This window comes from Scyliorhinus torazame, chromosome 4 (assembly GCF_047496885.1).
Source record: "Scyliorhinus torazame isolate Kashiwa2021f chromosome 4, sScyTor2.1, whole genome shotgun sequence".
NCBI lineage: Eukaryota > Metazoa > Chordata > Chondrichthyes > Carcharhiniformes > Scyliorhinidae > Scyliorhinus > Scyliorhinus torazame.
The window spans coordinates 248,464,382-248,481,521 of record NC_092710.1 but is presented as its reverse complement, the minus strand read 5'-3'; the positions used below and the strand labels follow the sequence as shown (position 1 = coordinate 248,481,521).

The window sequence follows — 17,140 nt, the reverse complement described above, 5'->3', positions numbered from 1 at the left end:
TTCATCCTCCTTTTCCATTATTTGGCATAAAATTGCTCTTTGTCAATTCCCCAATTGTAGTGAAGATAGTTGGTTCACCCAATCCAAGCGATTGAAACAAGCTGGATGACCTCAGTGCTAGACTTGCCTCCCAGAGTGAAGTGAGAGACTGCTGTGTGCTCTGCTTCACCGAGACATGGCTCACTCCGGCCACACCAGACTACGCCATCCAACCTGAAGGTTTTTCAATCCACCGAATGGACCACAATGGCCTCAGGCAAGTCGAAGGGCAGGGGTGTTTGCCTCCTCATCAACACCTCCTGGTGCTCAGATGTGGTGTCCCTAGCGTGCCATTGCTCCCAGACCTAGAATACCTAACCGTGAAGTGTTGCCCCTTCTACCTCCCACGTGAATTCACCTCTATAGTCATCACAGCAGTCTACATTCCACCCCAGGCAGAAGTAAAGAAAGCACTAGATGAACTACATTCCACCATCAACAACCAAGAAACAAATCACCCCGAAGACCTGACAATCATAGCTGGAGACTTCAACCAGGCCAACCTCAGGAAGGTCCTACCCAAACTCCATCAACATATCTCCTGCTTCACCAGAGGTTCATACACCCTGGACCACGAGCATCAAAGGAGCCTACCGCTCCATTCCCCGACCACACTTTGGCAAATCCGACCACAAGTTGGTATTCCTACTTATGGCTTACCACAGCAACACAAGCGTGCTGAGCCAGTCAAGAAAACCGTGCAGTGCTGGTCCGAGGAATCTGAGGACATCCTCCGCGACTGCTTGGAGACTGTGGACTGGTCCATATTCAAGGCCGTGGCAGCTAACCTGGATGAGTACGCAACCACCGTCACAGACTTCTTCATGATGTGGAGATGCCGGCGTTGGACTGGGGTGAGTACAGTAAGAAGTCTTGCAACACCAGGTTAAAGTCCAACAGGTTTGTTTCGAATCGCTAGCTTTCGGAGCACTTCTTCCTCAGGTGAATGAAGCGGTAGGTTCCAGGAACATTTATATCGGTCTATATAAATGTTTCTGGAACCTACCTCTTCATTCACCTGAGGAAGGCGCAGTGCTCCAAAAGCTAGTGATTCGAAACAAACCTGATGGACTTTAACCTGGTGTTAAGACTTCTTACAGACTTCATCAGTAAACGTGTAGAGGACAGTTTATCAAAGAAGACAATACGGGTATTCCCCAATCGGAAACCCTGGCTCAACCAAAAGGTTCACTCCCTGCTGAAGTTACGGACGGAGGCGTTCAAATCCGACGACCCTGACCTATATAAGAAATCCAGGTACGACGTACGGAAAGCCATCAGGGATGCAAAAAGACAATACCACATCAAACTAGAGTCCCAGGCCAACGGCACTAACCCACGATGACTATGGCAGGGCCTACCACGGTCTATAAAACAAGGCCAGGCGGAATATCTGGGGCTGGAGCATCCCTACCCGATGATCTGAACAAGTTCAATGCCCGCTTTGAGCAGTCAGCCAATGTATCAGTGCCACCCGCCCCAACAGCCCTGGACGACCCATACCCACTATTACAGCCTCAGAGGTAAGAGCTGTCTCTTGAAAGTGAATCCGCGGAAAGCGACGGGTCCCGACGGAGTCCCTGGGGGAGCACTCAGCCTCCACAGACCAGCTGGCGAGTGTATTTACAGATATCTTCACCACCTCACTCCTCCGCTCTGAGGTCCCCACCACCTTCAAGAAGACCACCATAATACCAGTACCAAAGAAGAACAAGGTAGCCTGCCTCAATGACTACCAACTGGTGGCCCTGACGTCTGTTCTCATGAAATGCTTCGAGCGGCTAGTCATGAGACGGATCACTGCCAGCCTCCCAGACGGTCTTGATCCACTGCAGTTTGCCTATCACCGCATCCGGTCCACAGCAGATGCTATCTCTCTGACCTTACAATCAACACTCGAACACTGCGACAACAAGGACACCTATGTAAGACTGCTGTTCATAGACTTCAACACCATTATCCCAACCATACTAATAACCAAACTCTGCAATCTTGGACTTGACCCCTCCCTGTGCAGCTGGATCCTTGACTTCCTCACCAACAGACCACAATCTGTCAGGATAGGCAACAGCACCTCCTCCACAATAGTCCTCAACACCCTGGCCCCGCAAGGATGTGTGCTCAGTCCTCTACTGTACTCCCTATACACACATGACTGTGTGGCAAGATTTAACTCCAACTCAATCTGTAAGTTTGCGGATGATCCGACTGTGGGCCCTATCTCAAACAACGATGAATCAGACTACAGGAGGGAGATAAATCATTTGGTTGCATGGTGTACCGAAAGCAACCTCTCTCTAAATGTTGGAAAGACCAAGGAACTGATCAGCCACTTCAGGAAACATTGCACGACACACAATCCCGTCTGCATCAATGGCTCCAAAGTAGAGATGGTCGATAGCTTTAAGTTCCTGGGGGTCACCATCACCAACAGTCTGTCCTGGTCCACTCGCGTTGATGCAACAGTCAAGAAAGCCCAACAATGTCTCTACTTCCTACGGAAGCTAAAGAAATTTGGAATGTCTGCATCGACTCTCACAAACTTCTACAGATGTGCGATAGAGAGCATCCTATCCGGCTGCATCACAGCCTGGTATGGTAACTGCTCGGTCCAAGATCGCAAGAAACTGCAGAGTGTGGTGAACTCAGCCCAACGCATCACAGAAGCTTGCCACCCCCACATTGATTCTGTATACACCTCGCGCTGCCTCAGGAAGGCAGACAGCATTATCAGAGACCCCTCCCACCCAGGCATTGCCCTCTTCCATCAGGCAGAAGGTAAAGAAGTCTGAAGATTTGCACATCCAGACAGCTTCTTCCCCACAGCTCAACGACTCCCCCTCTGACTGATCTGTTCCCTGTAAAGAACACTATTCACAACGCCCTATGCTTCTCTTGCTCATGTATTTGCTTTGTTTGGCCCCTTGTTCAGCACTGTAACCAATCACTGATTGTCGATGTACTATTTGTCAATATTCTCTGTTGATTATTCTTTTGTCTACTATGTACATACTGTATACGTTCCCTCAGCCACAGAAAAATACTTTTCACTGTACTTCAGTACATGTGACAATAAATCAAATCAAAACCCCATTCTTTGCGTAGTGGATGAACTTTGGACTTATCTCGTGAGTAATTTTTTTCTCTCCTTCCTTTGTGTGACCCGTATGCGTCACTCTGAGATGAAAGATGGTTCTTCCTGTTGTGAAGTTGTGACTTGGTAGTCAGCTCACCTTTGCATTTGGCTGTGTGGTGTGCTGTCATCAATGGATAGCTGCTACTCTGTTCCAGTATCATTTGTACCATTGTCATGTTGGATGGGGATGGCAGCATCTGCTCTGTGGTCTCAGGTTTTATCGCTTCAACTGGTGTCAGCCGGAGGGTGAGGCATTATTCGTTGATGGTTCCTCTCTTGACTGTTATCTACCTAAAGTGCTGTGGTGACCATCTGAGTGGTTGGCTGGTGGACCAACGAAGAACGTCTAGCATCTATAACAAAAGTGGACAAACCTGCTCTGCAAAGAGAGAAGACAATTCAGAGCTGAAGGCCAAATCAAGAGAATCTTTCTTGTTGGAGTCTTGGGAACCTCAGTTTGGTATAGTTTACAACAGCGGTTGTCTTGACATGTTAGAGATTCAGGACTACACAGGCATCGCTGCTCGAGAAAAAAAGAATAGTTACGGGTACAAACATCAGCTCGAAGATTTGTTTTCCACCAGACATTAATGGTTCCAGAATCATGCCTTTGACCAGAAGGCGGATTCCTCTGCCCATAAAGTGATATGTATGTTGTTTGTAACCAGAGGTCCCTTGGTCACAGTTATTTATCCAACAGAACTGTAACGCTGGCTCCCATGTCCAACTTGAAGTTTGTGACATGGCTTTAATCGAAATATCTGCATTTCGGAACAAAAATCCAGGAGTTTTGACACGACTCAAGAAGCATGGTTATAGAACATAGAACGATACAGCGCAGTACTGGCCCTTCGGCCCACGATGTTGCACCAAAACAAAAGCCATCTAACCTACACTATGCCATTATCATCCATATGTTTATCCAATAAACTTTTAAATGCCCTCAATGTTGGCGAATTCACTACTGTTGCAGGTAGGGCATTCCACGGCCTCACTACTCTTTGCGTAAAGAACCTACCTCTGACCTCTGTCCTATATCTATTACCCCTCAGTTTAAAGCTATGTCCCCTCGTGCCAGCCATTTCCATCCGCGGGAGAAGGCTCTCACTGTCCACCCTATCTAACCCCCTGATTATTTTGTATGCCTCTATTAAGTCTCCTCTTAACCTTCTTCTCTCCAACGAAAACAACCTCAAGTCCATCAGCCTTTCCTCATAAGATTTTCCCTCCATACCAGGCAACATCCTGGTAAATCTCCTCTGCACCCGCTCCAAAGCCTCCACGTCCTTCCTATAATGCGGTGACCAGAACTGTACGCAATACTCCAAATGCGGCCGAAGCAGAGTTTTGTACAGCTGCAACATGACCTTCTGACTCCGGAACTCAATCCCTCTACCAATAAAGGCCAACACTCCATAGGCCTTCTTCACAACCCTATCAACCTGGGTGGCAACTTTCAGGGATCTATGTACATGGACACCTAGATCCCTCTTTTCATCCACACTTCCAAGAACTTTACCATTAGCCAAATATTCCGCATTCCTGTTATTCCTTCCAAAGTGAATCACCTCACACTTCTCTACATTAAACTCCATTTGCCACCTCTCAGCCCAGCTCTGCAGCTTATCTATATCCCTCTGTAACCTGCTACATCATTCCACACTGTCGACAACACCACCGACTTTAGTGTCGTCTGCAAATTTACTCACCCACCCTTCTGCGCCTTCCTCTAGGTCATTGATAAAAATGACAAACAGCAACGGCCCCAGAACAGATCCTTGTGGTACTCCACTTGTAACTGAACTCCATTCTGAACATTTCCCATCAACCACCACCCTCTGTCTTCTTTCAGCTAGCCAATTTCTGATCCACATCTCTAAATCACCCTCAATCCCCAGCCTCCGTATTTTCTGCAATAGCCTACCGTGGGGAACCTTATCAAACGCTTTACTGAAATCCATATACACCACATCAACTGCTCTACCCTCGTCTACCTGTTCAGTCACCTTCTCGAAGAACTCGATAAGGTTTGTGAGGCATGACCTACCCTTCACAAAGCCATGCTGACTATCCCTGATCATATTATTCCTATCTAGATGATTATAAATCTTGTCTCTTATAATCCCCTCCAAGACTTTACCCACTACAGACGTGAGGCTCACCGGTCTATAGTTGCCGGGGTTGTCTCTGCTCCCCTTTTTGAACAAAGGGACCACATTTGCTATCCTCCAGTCCTCTGGCACTATTCCTGTAGCCAATGATGACATAAAAATCAAAGCCAAAGGTCCAGCAATCTCTTCCCTGGCCTCCCAGAGAATCCTAGGATAAATCCCATCAGGCCCTGGGGACTTATCTATTTTCAGCCTGTCCAGAATTGCCAACACCTCTTCCCTACGTACCTCAATGCCATCTATTCTAATGATGTGGAGATGCCGGCGTTGGGACCTGGGATTCATGTCGCATTACATTCATCCCCCGCCATCTGGCCTGCGAAATCCTACCAACTGTCCTGGCTTGGTACAATTCACACCTCTTTAACCTGGGGTTACCCCATCTCTGGGTCTGTAAAGATTTAATCACCTGCTAATGCTCGCATTCCAAGCATTGTTTGGCATCTTTGAATTTGTCTATATATGTGTTTCTGGAACAGATTTCTTCATTCACCTGAGGAAGGAGCAGCGCTCCGAAAGCTAGTGACATCGAAACAAACCTGTTGGACTTTAACCTGGTGTTGTAAGACTTCGTACTGTAATCTATTCTAATAGCCTGGGTCTCGGCATTCTCCTCCACAACATTATCTTTTTCCTGAGTGAATACTGACGAAAAATATTCATTTAGTATCTCGCCTATCTCTTCAGACTCCACACACAACTTCCCATCCCTGTCCTTGACTGGTCCTACTCTTTCCCTAGTCATTCGCTTATTCCTGACATACCTATAGAAAGCTTTTGGGTTTTCCTTGAACCTACCTGCCAAATACTTCTCATGTCCCCTCCTTGCTCGTCTTAGCTCTCTCTTTAGATCCTTCCTCGCTACCTTGTAACTATCAATCGCCCCAACTGAAACTTCACACCTCATCTTCACATAGGCCTCCTCCTTCCTCTTAACAAGAGATTCCACTTCTTTGGTAAACCACGGTTCCCTCGCTCTACGCCTTCCTCCCTGCCTGACCGGTACATACTTATCAAGAACACGCAGTAGCTGATCCTTGAACAAGCTCCACTTATCCAGTGTGCCCAACACTTGCAGCCTACTTCTCCACCCTATCCCCCCCAAGTCACATCTAATGGCATCATAATTGCCCTTCCCCCAGCTATAACTCTTGCCCTGCGGTGTATACTTATCCCTTTCCATCATTAACGTAAACGTCACCGAATTGTGGTCACTGTCCCCAAAGTGCTCTCCTACCTCCAAATCCAACACCTGGCCTGGTTCATTACCCAAAACCAAATCCAACGTAGCCTCACCTCTTGTTGGCCTGTCAACATATTGTGTCAGGAAACCCTCCTGCACACACTGTACAAAAAACAACCCATCTAATGTACTCAAACTATATCACAACTATGGCCCTTTAGGCCTTGCAAAATGACTGGCATTGTGCGTGAAACATTTCTGGTGCCGAATGTTATGACCCCCTGGGAAGTAGGGGAGTGTGCACCATCCAGTTCCCATTAACTAATAACGATTAAAGGCGGCATGGTGGCCCAGTGGTTAGCACTGCTGCCTATGGCGCTGAGGTCCTGGATTTGATCCCGCCCCGGGTCACTGTCTGTGTGGAGTTTGGTTTGCACATTCTCCCTGTGTCTGCATGGGTTTCACCCCCACAACCCAAAGATGTGCAGGTTAGGTGGATTGGCCACGCTAAATTGCCCCTTAATTGGAAAAAATAATTGAATACTTTTGTTTTTAAATTAAAACCCATAACGAGTAAGAATTCCCCTGGTAATTGGGGCCGGAGCTTCTCCCTTAACAGGGAAGGCTCCACAGTATAAAAACCCCAGTCTTTGTGTTGGTCGAGGAGGGTTACCCTTCGGGGGAGTTTAGTAGTGTATCTTAATAAACCTCTTTCTTTGTAGCCTACTGTGTGTCTTATGAGTCTTTCTTGCCAGTCGGATTCTACACTGGCGACGAGGCTGAAGTGGCGTTGCCGCAGGCACCGCATGTTCCAGACCAGGACCATTTCATCTAGGCCGCAAGAGGCCTAACCTAAACCGACTTATGCCTCGTATAGGAACGTTGGAGGCCTTCGATGTAAGTAACAATGATTGGGCTCAATACATGGAGCGTATGCAATTTCTTTTTACGGACTAACGCCATAATTGGAGGTGAACGGCAGACCGTAACTCTACTAACGGGAGTTGGCGGGCCAACATATGCCCTTATCAAAAGCTTTACAAGCCCGACGTGCCTGACTCCCAGTCTTTTGCAGCTTTGGTAGCCTTGGTAGAAACCCACTTAATCCAAAACCGCCACTCATCGTTGGCCGATTCACCTTTTCACAGCCATCCAAGCCCAAGATGAATCAAACTGATTTTTTGGCACATTTAAGGAAACTTGCGAGTTCGGGCCTACCCTGAGCGAATCCCTTCACAACCGTTGTGTCTGCGGGATCCAGGATGCTGCCACGCAAAGAAAGTTGCTGACCGAAACCCAGCTGACTTTGCAGCGGATAACTGAGATTGGCGTCCCCCGAGAGCACGGAGCTGGGAGTCCAAAAACTGCAAGGGATGGCGGTATTAAACCTGGGGCACTCCGGAAGATGTTGACAAGATCCGTCCCAGCCGAAAGACCGAGAGACCCAGCTGTGGGATGCCCATCCAAAAGAGAACGGCCGCAACCGTGTAGCGCAGGGATGCATCCGGGAAGCAGGGGTGTCCAGTCAGATCTCAGGCCCAAGGTTCAGTGGGCCACGCAATGACCAGCCCGCCTGCCACCCCGACAGACGTTTCCGCCCCCTCATGACGGGGCATACTATGTTGACGACCGCAAGGAGAACCCTTACCAACAACTCCACATCATTATCGCACCCAGAGTTTCCCCAATTTAGAGTGTCCCTTTTGGTAAATGGGCACCCCATCAACATAGAGCTGGATACTGCAGCAGCTGTGTCCGTGATCAGCTGCCACATATTTGAGGGCATCCACACCAGCCTCCACACATTGACTCAACGCAACATTGAAGCCAGGTTTGCAACCTACGCTGGAGAGTCGTTGGTCATTGAGGGCACTGCCCAGACACTGGTGACTTATGAGCACCAGTCCGCTAACCTGCCATTGGTGCTAGTCTGTGGTGGGGGACCATGTTTACTGGGTGGGGGCTGGCTGAGCCATTTGAAAATCAATGGTGTGCCGCATGAATCCGCATGGTCCCAAGAGGTTCCTGGTCAGGTTCTCCGAGGTCTTCGCAGGCGGACTGGGGCAATCAAAGGGGCTGGAACCTGAATCAGCGTAGACCCGCAGCCACAGCCTCGTTATTTTTGTGCCCAGCCGGTCCCCTGCGCGTTGCGGCCAAAAGTCGATGCCGAATTGGACCGGCTCATCTGCCCCGTACAATTCGCCGATTAGGCAGTCCTCAAACAAGATGGTTCTGTGCCTGTCTGCGGGGACTATAAGATGACAATGTCCCCCGCATCGAGGACCTCTATGCAAAGCTGAGCGGAGGACGAACGTTGATAAAACTAGACATGAGTCATGCATATCTACAGTTAATAAAGACCCGGACTCCCATCAGTTCATCACCATGAACACCCACAGAGGTTTATACAAATGAAACCGGTTGCTGTTTGGGATCTCGTCCGCATGCGCTATTTTCCAGCATGTGATGAAGAACATCCTGCGGGGATTACCCAAGGTGGCCGTCTACTTGGAAGATGTCCTCATCACCGGGGCGTTCAACCAGTAACATCTGCCGACCCTGACCGAGGTCCTCTGGCGTTTTGAGCAGGCGGGCGTCCGTCTCCGGTAGGAAAAATGTGTATTTAATGCCCCTGAGGTCACTTATTTGGGGTACTGAATAGACCAGAATGGGTCGCACCCTGTAGAGGACAAGGTGCAGGCAATCAAACTTGATCCTGCCCCCAGCAGCCAGGCAGAACTATGCTCTTTCCTCGGATCATTAAATTATTATGAGGAATTCAGCCCGAACCTGGCAACGCTAGGCAGTCCCCTCCGCCTCTTGCTAAAGAAGGGTCAACTGTGGCTCTGGACACCATCTCAACACCAGGCATTCGACATGGTAAAACGGGAGTTGTCATCCTCAAAACTACTAACGCACTTCGACCCTGCCAAGCCGCTGCTGTTGACATGTGATGCATCCCCTTATGGTGTGGGCGCGGTCCTCATCTACCGCAAGGTCAATGGATCAGAATGACAGATCACATTTGCATCCCGTGCACTTGCCAACGCTGAATGCAATTATGCGCAGATCGAAAAGGAAGGGTTGTCGATCGTCTTGGAATCTGTAAGTTCCATCAATATGTTTACAGACACACTTTCACAGTCTGTACTGACCATAAACCGTTACTGAGCCAGGTCAAAAAAGACCAAACAATTCCCTTGATTGCGTCCACCAGGGTCCAGCGTTGGGCTCTATTGAAAGGGGCATATGAGTACAACTTGGAACACCGCCCTGGCACGAAGGTTCCGCACGCAGATGCCTTAAGCCGCCTCTCCCTCTCCACAAGGCCGCGACACCCTCCCATCTGCGGAGGAGGTGATGGCTGTACTCCACTTCATGGACTCCTTGCCAGTGATGGTAGCCCGAATAAATGGTTAGACCCAGACAGATCCACAGTTGTCCCGGGTCCGCCACATGGTGCTGTACGAAGTCCAGCACAGGGCAATACCTGACAATTTGAAGGCCTACACCTCCAAAATTCCAGAGCTCAGCGTGGAGCATGGCATCCTCCTTTGAGGGACATGGATGGTTGTCTCGGAACGCAGGAGTACCATCTTACTAAGGACCTCCATAATGGACACCCAGGAATGTCCAGGATGAAGATGCTCACCAGCAGTTACGGCTGGTGGCTGGGCATCGACATGGATATAGAAAAGCTGGTCCAATGATGCGGACCATGCCAGGAACACCAGAAAGCTCCACCAGTAACGCCATTGCATCCTTGGGAATGGCCACACCGATCATGGTCGCGCCTTCACATAGATTTTGTCGGTCCTTTTCAGGGATCGATGGTCCTGATCATTGCAGAGGCACACTTGAAGTGGCTCGATGTCCACCGGATGCAGGCAACGACCACAAGGGCAGCTGTGGTCCGCCTGCGCTACACCTACAGCACTCATGGTATCTTGGAGGTACTGGTCTCCACCAACGAGCCGCTTTCACTAGTGAAGAGTTTGAAACATTTGTGGCAGCAAACAGGATCTGCCACATGCGGACTGCCCCATATCACCCGGTCTCAAACGGAATGGCCGAACGGATGGTCCAAGCATTTAGGGGAATGAAGGAGCTGACAAATGGAACCTGGGAAACCCGATGGACCCGTTTTCTGTTTAGTTACAGGACCACACCACATGCGACCATGGGGTTGGCACCGGCTGAGCTACTCATGGGTCGATGCCGCCAGACGCGGTTAAACTTGGTCATTCCGTACGCCATGAAGAAGGTCGAGCAGGGTCAAGAGCGGTCCAAAGCCGACGCGGGACGTCGGAGGCCACTCCGCAGTATCACTCCCGGGAATGCCATCTACATCTGGTATTTTGGCGATGGAGTCACATGGATCCAGGGATCGTGCTACGCCAAACAGGGCCGGGAATCTAACCGCCATGTGGACCACATGCATTGCCGCCTCCAAAAATTGCATACTCACCGCCGATGCTGAGATTCCATGGACCTCCAGCCACTGGTCTCCCCTCGACCGTCGATGGCCAGGAGGTCGAGATGCCCGAAGCTGTTTTCTCGGATCCCGACTCTGACATGGACGTCCAATTGCAGGAAGACACAGATCTGCAAAATGAGAGACAAACGCTAATTCAAAGCACCCGCTTGCCCTCCAACACCAGCCCCGCTACTTCAGTCTCAATGTTCGGTGCAGAAGCATCGCTCACTGATCAGGTCTATGCCTCCTGGGCCAACCCCTCAATGCCGGAACACCGACACCAGGCAAAAGGGACAAAGGGTCCTGTGGAACTGCCGGAGGACATAGACATTTCTCCTGACTTGCCGAGCGGCGGGGGAGGGGGGGGGGGGCGGGTTTCTGGCTCCTTTGGAGATAAGGTTCCCTGAACAAGGAAGGCTCCAAAGTATAAAATCCCCGGCCTGGGTGACCTTTCGGGCCGTGAGAGTTTAGTAAACTATCTTAATAAACCTCTTTCTTTATATCCTACCGTGTGTCCCATGAGTGTTCCTTGCCCGTTGTATTCTACACCAAAGTGATTCCTATCGTCCAGTGGCTCTGACATCCATCATCATGAAGTGCTTCGAAAGGTTAGTCATGGCACGAATCAACTCCAGCCTCCCAGATTGCCTTGATCCACGACAGTTTGCCTTAATGACTATCATCCAGTGGCTCGGACATCCATCATCATGAAGTGCTTCGAAAGGTTAGTCATGGCACGAATCAACTCCAGCCTCCCGGATTGCCTTGATCCACTACAGTTCGCCTACCACTGCAACAGATCCACAGCAGACGCCATCTCCATGGCCCTGCACTCTACCCTGGAACACCTAGATAACAAAGACACCTATGTCAGACTCCTATTTATCGACTACAGCTCAGCCTTCAACACCATCATTCCTACGAAACTCATCTCCAAACTCCGTGGCCTTGGCCTCGGCTCCTCCCTCTGCGACTGGATCCTGAACTTTCTAACCTACAGGCCACAATCAGTAAAGATAGGCAACAACACCTCCTCCACGATCATCCTGAATACCGGTGCCCCACAATGCTGTGTCCTCAGCCCCCTACTATACTTCTTATACACCTATGACTGTGTGCCCAAATTCCCCTCCAACAAGATATTCAAATTTGCTGATGACACCACCGTATTTGGTCGGATTTCAAACAATGACGAGACAGAGTACAGGAATGAGATTGAGAATCTGGTGAACTGGTGCGACGACAATAATCTCTCCCTCAATGTCAACAAAACGAAGGAGATTGTCATCGACTTCAGGAAGTGTAGTGGAGAACATGCCCCTGTCTACATCAATGGGAACGAAGTAGAAAGGGTCGAGAGCTTCAAGTTTTTAGGCGTACAGATCACCAACAGCCTGTCCTGGTCCCCCCATGCCGACACTATAGTTAAGAAAGCCCACCAAAGACTCTACTTTCTCAGAAGACTTAGGAAATTTGGCATGTTAGCAACAACCCTCACCAACTTCTACAGATGCAGCATAGAAAGCGCTCGTTCTGGTTGTATCACAGCTTGGTATGGAGCCTGCTCTGCCCAAGACCGCAGGAAACTACAAAAGATCGTGAATATAGCCCAGTCCATCAAGCAAACCAGCCTCCCATCCATTGACGCTATCTATAATTCCCGCTGCCTCAGAAAGGCAGCCAGCATAATTAAGGACCCCACGCACCCCGGACATACTCTCTTCCACCTTCTTCCGTCAGGAAAAAGATACCAAAGTTTGAGGTCACGTACCAACCGACTCAAGAACAGCTTCTTCCGTACTGCCATCAGACTTTTGAATGGACCTACCTCATATTAAGTTGATCTTTTCTCTACACCTTGCTATAACTGTAACATTATATTCTGCAGTCTCTCCTTCCTTCCCTATGTACGCTATGCATTGTTTGTACTGCATGAAACAATACTTTTCACTGTATACTAATAAATGTGACAATAATAAATCAAATCCAAGTTGAAGCTTAATCTGCCAAAGTGGGTAATGAATGTGATCAGCAACCTGGATTCTTTATCTTGGTGAAGTTACCAAAAACCTCTATCGGCGTCGAGTTGTGAAAACACCTTACTCTCAGAGAGTTCAGTTAGCTTTCGTTCACTGAGGACATTGGGTGTACTTCTCTGGCTGCGGCTTTATTGAGCTGTGTCAAGTCGACTCAAATAAGGATGTACCTATTTGGGTTTGGAACTGGGACCATCCCAGAACACTGTGTGGCTGGTTGTGTGACTGGGGCGTTGGTCATATGACAGGGGAGATAACTCCATGTTTGTCATCTGCTGCTGCACTTTTTCCATGAGTGGAAGGGGAATACTTTTGTGATGTGAACAGGCACAGGAGTTTAGCATCCTTCATCAGTGTGATCGTGTTTGCTTTCTCCAGTCACCCCAATCCTCTAAAGAGCATTGGGCACTGCATCTTATATTTGGAAATAGGCCCTTATTGGTTGACCTTGTCAATTTTTTGTATGTCGTGAAGGTTGAGAAATGAACACTCCTGGTTGTGGACCACAAACAAGGTCTTGCGGATTGTTTTGTTCACCTGCAGGGCATTGCTCCAATAGAGACCATTAAGTGGCCAATAAGGGCCTTTTCCCACCCAGACTCAATTTTTAGCTTGGCGGGAGATGGAATTTGCATGGGGAAGGCTGAAAATCAACAGTGTTAGATCCTGGCGGGGAGGCGCATCCATCAGAAGCCGTCTTCTGAAATCGGGTGCCCCTAACCTTAAGGTAGATTGGTTTCCAGACCTTCCTTCCCAGAACTATTACATAATGCAGCTGTGTCATAAGAGTAGTAAGATAGTAGGATGGCAATCTGCAGATCTTTATCTCTGTCTCCACTTCTGCCACCTGTCATCCCCAATCCCAAGCCACAAGGTAAGTACTTTTCCTGGATATTATAAGGGAACAGAACAATGACAAAAAGGTGGAGAATAAATAAAAATTAAACCAAGATATTAATCTTATGAATGGATAATTGATCTAAGTGATATTTTACAAATATACCTGGACAGTGTTTCTAGAAAATCCTTAACTATTCAGTAAACTGAACAGAGACCAGTTTAATTCGTTAGGTTTAAGATTTTGTTCCATTTTACTTTGTTTAATAATATTTTGTTTTTAACAGAGAAGAAATCAGACCTTATGTACACAAATGCTCGCAAGCAAATGTTAATCTCTGCAGTCCCACCTGTATTAAATCTTCACCTTAAAAGATTCCACCAGGTAATTCTCATTGTTGTGTCAACATGAACCAATTTATATTTGCTCTTTTCCCCTTGATCATTTTAAATAATCAGCTTATAAGGAAGCTGTATGTTTAAATACTGTAAAATTTCTCAGACTTTTCTTCTTGTATCAAGTTATTTATACATATCCAATTATGTGTCCAGTGAATGAATGTTTTGTCTAAGAATGCATGTTTTAATGGCACTGTTAATTTCAAAAACTGATTTGAACAAGTTATGGTCTGGGATTTTAAGTTCATACCAAAGAAGTACAGCATGTCTTATCAATTAATGTCTTAAAATTAAACTCCTCTCCCTAAATCTTAGAAAACTGAGGCCTGAAATTTTATATAACAGTTGGAGACCTATTGGCCTATCGCACCTTTTCTGATTGGAAACCTGTGTCCAGTGGGGTCCCGCAGGGATCAATGTTGGGGACCTTGCTGTTTGTGGTTTATATAAATGATTTAAACATGAATGTAGGAGGGTTGATCAGTAAGTTCGCAGGTGATATGATGGGGTAGTAAAATAATGAGGAGGATAGCCTTGCATTACAGGAGAATATCGACATGCCAAATGGAATTCAATCCGGATAAGTGTGAGGTGATGCACTTGGGCAGGACAAACAAGGCAAAGAAATACATGATAAACAACAAGACCCTGGGAAGCCCCAAGGATCAGAGGGACCTTGGTGTGCATGTACACTGGTCTCTTAAGGTAGCAGGGCCGATAGATATAGTGGTTAATTAATTAATCATCATTATTAGTGCCACAAGAAGGTTTACATTAATATTGCAATAAAGAATCCCCTAGTTGCCACACTTCGGCGCCTGTTCGGGTACACTGAGGGAGAATTCAGAATGTCCAATTCACCTAACGTCTTTCGGGACTGGTGGGAGGAAACCGGAGCACCCGGAGGAAACCCACGCAGACACAGGGAGAAGGTGCAGACTCTGCACAGACAGCGACTCAAGCCGGGAATCAAACCTGGGTCCCTGGCGCTGTGAAGCATCAGTGCTAACCACTGTGCTACCGTGCTGCCATATGTATACTTGTCATTATTAGCTGAGGCATAGAGTTTAAGAGCAGGGAGGTTATGCAAGAACTGGACAAAATGTTGGTTAAGCCACAGCTAGAGTATTGTGTGCCGTTCTGGAATCCACATTATAGGAGGGATGTAATAGCACTGGAAAGGGTGCAGAGAAGATTTATCAGGATGCTGCCAGGGCTGGAGAGTTTTAGCTATTAAGTGAGATTGGATAGACTGGGGTTGCTTTCCTTGGAGGAGACTAAGGGTGACATGATAGAGATTTATAAAATTCTGAGGGGCATAGATAGAGTAGACAGGAAGAAACGTATCCCCTTGGTGGAGGGATCAACGACCATGGGACATAGATTTACGGTAAGAGGCGATAGGTTTAGAGGGGAATGTGAGGGAAAACGTTTTCACCCAAAGGCTGGTGGGAGTCTGAAACTTGCTGCCTAAAAGGGTGGTGGAGGCAGAGAACCTCAACATTTAAGAAGTATTTAGATGTGCACTTGCAATGCGAAGGCATACAAGGCAATGGGCCAAGTGCTGGAAAATGGGATTAGAATAGTTAGGTGATTGTTTTTGACTGGCACAGATACAATGGACTGAAGGGCTGTAGACCTCTATGACTCTGTGACCTGTGTTGGCTGTCAAAGAACAATGCATTTTGTCCCATTCTTCTGTTGTTTCTTTTTCACATACCTTATATAATTGTAAGTTGATAAAACATTATCGATCTGCTTACATTACTCTGGTCGAACATTCTATATTCTAATAATTTTTTGCTTACAAAATACAACTTCATTCATTCTTCGGGTCATGATCTTAAAATTATCAACTCTGACTCGTGGAAGTATCTTTATTTCCAATTTACTTAATCAAAACTCATAATTTTAATTGCATGTATTAGATTTCCCCAAGATTCTTTGTTCAAATGTACTCCAGTTTATCTAGTCTCTCCACTTATCTAAAGGCTCTCATCCTTAGAATTAAGCCGATGAATCTCTATTGATATCGTTCATAAAGCAAGATGCTCAAAATTAGGATTGCTGTTGTATTTCACCATACCAAATGATTTGTGTAAATTTTGCATTACTTCCTTGATTTTGTATGGTGTGCCCTGTATATCAAGCCTATGATCCCATATTTCTTTTGATAGTTTTATCAATTTTTTCATAGTTTTCATAGATTTAGGTTTTTTTTCATAGAATTTACAGTGCAGAAGGAGGCCATTCGGCCCATCGAGTCTGCACCGGCTCTTGGAAAGAGCACCCCACCCACGGTCGACACCTCCACCCTATCCCCATAACCCAGTAACCCCACCCAACACTAAGGGCAATTTTGGACACTAAGGGCAATTTATCATGCCCAATCCACCTAACCTGCACGTCTTTGGACTGTGGGAGGAAACCGGAGCACCCGGAGGAAACCCACGCACACACGGGGAGAACGTGCAGACTCCGCACAGACTGTGACCCAAGCCGGAATCGAACCTGGGACCCTGAAGCTGTGAAGCAATTGTGCTATCCACAATGCTACCGTGCTGCCCCAAATTGTCCTCCAACTTTTAAAGATTTGCTTAAAGCAATAAGAAAATAGCTTTTAAATTTGTCATTATGCTTTGTAATCCCATGGGAATATAAATATAAGTTTCATTATTTTAAAATGACTTTTGTTTTCCTCAGACAGACTTGAATTTGCGGAAAATTAATAGGCATGTGGAATTCCCTTTGGTGCTGGATTTGGCACCATTCTGTTCATCCAACTGCAAGGTATTTGCATGCAAAGTACATTTTTTTTCAGTACACTTTTCCCTATTCATTTTAATATTATTCAACATGTCC

The 17,140-nt window shown here is 47.3% G+C and overlaps 1 protein-coding gene across 4 annotated transcripts in view; it reads left to right on the top strand.

Moving 5' to 3' along the window:
* Positions 1 to 17,140, top strand: part of usp45 (ubiquitin specific peptidase 45) — a 362,553-nt gene that overhangs the window by 324,334 nt on the left and 21,079 nt on the right. For all 4 annotated transcript variants that reach the window (XM_072499597.1, XM_072499595.1, XM_072499598.1 and 1 more), the window contains 2 exons: positions 14,167 to 14,264; positions 16,982 to 17,068. In XM_072499597.1, the coding sequence (XP_072355698.1) occupies positions 14,167 to 14,264; positions 16,982 to 17,068 (185 nt within the window). The remainder of the gene's footprint in view (positions 1 to 14,166; positions 14,265 to 16,981; positions 17,069 to 17,140) is intronic.